General features: G+C 35.8%; 1 protein-coding gene across 14 annotated transcripts in view; it reads right to left on the bottom strand.

Annotated features, from left to right (window-relative positions):
* The window catches only part of PTPN13 (protein tyrosine phosphatase non-receptor type 13), a 204622-nt gene that overhangs the window by 190322 nt on the left and 8300 nt on the right, over nucleotides 1-6000 (bottom strand). Inside the window, exon 1 of one of the 14 annotated variants that reach the window (XM_069093300.1) lies at nucleotides 946-964. The exons of the other annotated variants lie outside the window; for them this stretch is intronic. Coding sequence (XP_068949401.1) covers nucleotides 946-952 — 7 coding nt within the window. The 5' untranslated portion in view covers nucleotides 953-964. Of the gene's footprint in view, nucleotides 1-945; nucleotides 965-6000 lie in introns of those variants that run through there. 14 annotated transcript variants of the gene reach the window in all.

Below are 6000 nucleotides of genomic sequence, written 5' to 3'. Positions count from 1 at the left end.
TTCTTCTTGTTCGCTGTGTAGAGAATACCATTTTTGTGTCTTTTTTTCTTTTCTTTCTTCTCTCCCCCCCCCCCCCCCCCCCCCCCCCCCCCCCCCCGCCGCCAAAATGAGGCCATGGATAATTAGAGGCAGCTTAGCATATTGATAGAGCTGACCTGAAACCCAAGAAGTCTTGAGTTTCAAACCTACCTCAGACACAAGACCCTGAGTGAGGAAGCTCACTTAATGTCTCAGGGTTCTAACTAATTCTAAGGCTAAAAATTGCAAAGAAGGCACCAATGCTCACTATTAGGGAGACTATCCTCATCCAGGATTCCCTAAATCAGTGAAACAGGGTCAAATCCTCATCCCAGAAATAATTGCAACTAAGAATAAATATTACTACTAAAGGCAGGTTATGTTATTTTGTTATTATTACTAACATTAATCATAGAAGCTCGTCAGTAAAGTGTTTCATTGACATTAAAAAAGGCAATACCATGGAATGATGTAGTGGATACAGAGCTGTGCTCAAAGTCAAGAAAACCTGGGTTCAAGTTGGGAATAACCAGACTTTGGTTTCCTTAATTTGATAAAAAGTATCTCTATAAAACAGGACTGCTTAAACATTTGGTGCAACAGACCCCTGTGGCACTCTGACAAAGCTCATGGACCCCTTTTTCAGAATAGCATTTGAAAAAGTGTAAAATGCACAGGATTAGGGGCAGCTAAGTGGCACAGTGCATAGAGCACCAGCACTGGAGTCAGGAGGACCTGAGTACAAATCCAGCCTCAGACACTTAACACAAAAACTAGCCATGTGACCTTGGGCAAGTCACAACCCCAATTGCCCTCCAAAAAGAAAAAAAAAAAGCACAGTATTACAGTAGAAACCAATTATATTGAAATACAGTTATTATATACAGACCCCAAGTTAAGAACTCTAAAATCAGGAGCTAGCATTACCTGCCATGAAGAGATATTAGAAGTTGCTTTAATAAGATTGGAGGTTAAACAGTAATAGCCATGGCCACCATTTTTGTTTGACAGTGCTCACTGTTGTAGCTACCTGGAGAAAAAAAAATATGCATACACAGAAACAAAAGGCAGTTATTGCTATTTGTAGATGGTCTGGTAGTTTGTTAAGAGAACCCTGGAAACACAACTAAAACTTAATTGAAACAATAATTTCAGCATAGAAGGATAAAAAATAATAATAGCTAGTTTCACACACATTATTTCATTTCAACCTCACAAGAACTGTGGAAAGTAGGTAGTACGTTATCCCCATTTCATAGATGAAAGAACTGAGAAAGACATTAAGTGTCTGAGGTAAGATCTGAATGAAGCAATTTGGGAGGCTCAGAACATTTAGGTATCTGGAAGTCCATTGTTCTATTAATTATAGATAGATAACAAAAATCATTAAGCATGCCTAATGTTTCCAGATCCAACATGAGGGAACTATAAACTGGAGTTACTATGTCTTTCAATATAATTTGTTCCTCCTGTGAGATATAAGTTCTTTGGACTCTTCCTAACTCTAAATCTATTCATTTGTAATAGGACTAACATTTTCTTGACATAGCTTCTGATCCAGGGGCATAAAAGCTCCCAGCCCCATATGTCTAAAGGCTTCTCAGACCTAGAGAGTGCCTGATACCACTCAAGTTGAATTACCCTGATGACTTAATGACTAGATACATTTCCAGGCAGAAATGGGGGAGAGGAACCGCATCCCCAAGAGGCTGAGTATTACTGTATTCTTGTATATTCTTGTTGCGTGTGTTAGGGCAAAGTAAACCTCCTTTGTCATGTGTTTGGTGTTTTTTGAGTACCTCATTTTATCCCGACACCAAGCCTGAACCTGCAACATCATCTAATCATAAGGTACTTCCAGGGTTCAGTGAGGGAACAAGGGAAGAAAAAGGGGGGGGGGAGTTACATGATAACTTTATTATATATTTAAAAGGAATAGTAAGTTGTAGAGAATAGATTTGCAGTTTCATGTACAATCATCTTTTTTTCCATTCTACTATGTTACAGAAATGCTTGTTTTGTTTAAGTTCAGTTAAGTTTTTAAGTTATTTTAAAATATAAATTAAAATTTTTTTAAATGAAGTTACCAAAATGAAAAAAAATAAGCAAAAAAAATGAGAAAGATGTTCAATTAAAGAGATTAGGCACACAGAACCCTGAAGCATCCGGCAGAATGCACAATAAACACAAGGATGCCAAATCCCTGGGTAAGGACTCTATTAAGCAAAAATGTCTGGGAAAACTAGAAAGCATTAACTGTGCTTACCCTTTGACCTAGAGAAATGAGTACTAGGTACATACCCAGAGGAAGGCCAAAGACATCCATACAAAGATATTTATAGCAGTATTTTTTGCCATAGCAAAGAACTGGAAGCTAAGTAGTTGCTTAACAAATGGGAGATGTTTGGACAAATTGTGATACATAATTTAATGGAATATAATGTGCTACAAAGCAATTTAAAATATGACGAATTCAGAGAAGTCTGGAAAGACTTGTATAAACTGATACAGACTGAAATATGCAGAACCAGAAAAAATAATGTACATGGAAACCAAAATAACATTAAAAAAAGAGCTATGGAAACACGACAGAACTTTGATCAATGCAGGGACCAGATCCATTCACAGTGGCTGACATATAGTAATAGTCAATCATCATTTCAGAAGACCAGTGAAGCGTTCTAGCCACCTCTTAACAGAAAGGTGAGGAATTAAGAGTGCAGAGTGACCTATACATTTTCAGATACAGCCAATAGGTTAATTCCCTTTGTTTGACTATACTTCTTTATTACAAGGAAAAGCTTCTATTGATTGGGGTAGGGGAAGGGATATATTAGTGGATAGTGAGAGAAATGCAAAAAAGATAAGGACATCAAGAAAAGATTTGGAAATATATAGAAAACTAAAAGTTCAGAAGAGAACATAAGGTAATTTTGTTATAACTATGTTAAACTTCATATAAACTTACAAAGTAAATTGTATATAATAGGAGTTTGTAATAGCACATACAATCCTCTTTGTATATTTCTGTTTAAATCCTTAACATAAAAAGAATATAAAAGAAAAAAAAGAAAATTTAGGAAGCAGATAATACTCTGCTGGGGCAACCAAGCATTTTAATGTCTTTGTGCCTCAGTCTCCCCACATGAAAAATGGAATGAGGGAAACTACAGTGGCCTTCATGATTTTAGGTAGAGATAAAAATCTTGGGTTTAATCGCTATGCAGGTCAATTAGTTTGTTATATTATATATTCTCAGACTGTGTAACTGTGGCCTGCCATCTTGCTATTTGTCTCAAAGGACACGGGGAAAAACAATGTGCATAAATATGCAAAAAATCACCAGTTATCTGAAAAATAATTCATTTGGCATGTCTTACTGCCAGTAAATAAGTAGTTATTATCTTTACGTGTGGAGAACCATAAGGTTATTATTTTTTCAAAGAAAAATTTATACCATTATTTAGTCTTCAAATGCCTGCGGAGCTAGAAGATTTTTGTAACATTATTAAGTGTCTTATGAAACACTACCTCAAGATTACAAACATATCTTGTGTCCATGAGTTATTATTGATAAATGTGATCACAATAAAACATGCTTCCTTTCGAAATCACAATGGAAACACAGCATCATGCCGCTAAAAAGGAATCAGGATGACCCGTAGTGAGAGTGATACTACAGAATGTCATTATGTAGGAAGGACAGAGGATGACCCAGTCTGAAAGCTGTAAAAAATCTCTGAGATCATCCAGTAAAACTGACTAATTTTACAAATGGGGAAACCGAGGGCCAGAGATATGAAGTAATTGTGTAGTCTCACATGGGCAGTAAGCAGCAGAGCTACTTACTACCAGGTCTCCTGATGCCAAGTCTGAGACTTTTCCTACTTGATGTTCTTTATGATAGGCTATTTTTATTATACTTAAACTTTAAATATTAACCTACTCATTTTTTTGTGATTTTAAAAAATGTCTGAACCTCATCATTCATGTATATAAAGTACTGTTCCTTTTATTCATGATTAGTGATAATGTTCAATATTTTCAGTTATGTCTGACTCTTCATGATCCCATTTTGGGTTTTCTTGGCAAAGATACTGGAGTGGTTTGCCATTTCATTCTCCACCTCATTTTACAGAAGAGGAAACTGAGGCAAACAGGGTTAAGTGACTTGCCCAGATTCAAACAGCTAGTAAGTATCTGAGACTAGATCTGAACTCAGAAAGATGAGTCTTGATTCTAGGCCCAGCATTCTATCCACTGTGTCCTCTAGTCGCCCAAAAAACCATGTGCACTTCTTATTAAACTTAGCACTTTAATTTATTTCAATAAACTTTCCAAATGGCCTATCACTTCTTTCATGCAATACAGCTACACAGACTATTTACGTTCTGTCAAAGTGCATGACATTTGGCAAACTTTAAGTAGGACCCGATCTCATAGTTATACAGATCTCACAGTTAAACAGTCATTGTAAATGGACAATGAACTGGGCCTAGAATTGGAGAGTAGGAAGTAAGCAAGATGGATAACATTTAGGAGCCTGTCAGTACTTTGAACAAAGTCAAGTTTCTTACAGAAAAAAATCCTATTTTTAACACTGATATTCTTCTTATAATATATATATATATAATATATTCTTATAATAATGCTATGTTATAAATCATAGAGAACTAAAATCTTTGAAGAATCAATATTGTGGGCCATTCAAAGGGCAATTGAAAAAAATATATAGTGGGCATAGAGAGGTTACCACACGTGGTGATTATTGAATCAAAAGCACAAAGCATCAAAGATGTCAGAGAGACATGACTGGAAAAGGATTGTGTCATAATAGATTTCATGCTGGAAGGGTCTTCTGAGGCCAAATAGTCCAACCTCTTCCTTTTGCAGGTAAGGAAACTGAGGTCCAAAGTCCCATGGGTAGTCAGTGACTGGCAAATTGAATCCTCTGACTCCAAATGCAGGATTCTTGGGATACATATAATGTTAGGAAACCTAAAGAAAGACCATTGTACACTCCCAACCCCTGCACAGGACACAACAGAAGATCATATGGATGAGCAGTTGATGAACTGCGACAGGCACCGGTAGAAGGAAAATCTATACTGATGAGACCACAGACCAATTTATTCTTCTATGCTCCTATGCTGGATACATGTATAGAATAAACTTAATAATCAAATTTAGATTATATGAACCTATAAGAAGCTATTTTCAATTCATTCCAAAAAAACCTCTCTGACACAAATCAAGAATGAATAAAAACCACCCAAAGGAGACCAATGTCATTAAACAGGATCAAGAAATCTCTCAAGACATCATCTGACATATTCCTTTTCATTTAAATCACAGAATCACACATGTCACATTTCTTTCCTTCTACCAGGAGCTACTGCTTTGCCTTTGGAGCTGACATAACTTTCAGAATAATAATTTGTTATTCTACAGGCAGAAAAAAAAGTATTTTAAGGAAATAAAAATAAGAAATTCTAAGAAATGTTCATTTTTATAAGGTTTCCATAGAAAGAATTCACATTAAATTATACTTCCCCGTTGAGCTTTCAAATAGAGCCTCTGTCCAAAACCGAGTTAAATGTAGTTGCCAGTAAAGTTATTTATTCTACAAGCTTTCATTTTCATTGAATGAGCATTACAAAGGGCTGTTCAAGCTCACTGAAACAGCACTTTAACATGAGATGATTTCTGCACACTAAACATTCCATAACCCTGCCTTTCATCGAATAACTTCTAATCTGTTATGCTCTCATTTGCTTAGCTCCAATGGATAAAAACACTTTTATAAGATCTTAAGGAAAAAAGTGTCTTAGCTCAAGCAAAAGAAGAAAACAGTTCCACTAGAAAAACTGGTATTTTTTCTCCCCCATTTACTCCCAACAGCCCTCTAAAGAAAAGAAGAACTTTGATTAAAGGATGTCTGTTTTTTATTAAATATGTGGTATTGAGAAAATTATACTAAAA

The sequence above is a fragment of the Petaurus breviceps genome, unplaced genomic scaffold (assembly GCF_028583685.1).
Source record: "Petaurus breviceps papuanus isolate PSGF00001 unplaced genomic scaffold, PetGlider_PUasm1.0 126, whole genome shotgun sequence".
In the NCBI taxonomy this organism is placed as follows: domain Eukaryota; kingdom Metazoa; phylum Chordata; class Mammalia; order Diprotodontia; family Petauridae; genus Petaurus; species Petaurus breviceps.
The sequence above is the reverse complement of the archived record's forward strand: the minus strand, read 5'-3'. Positions and strand labels throughout refer to the sequence as shown.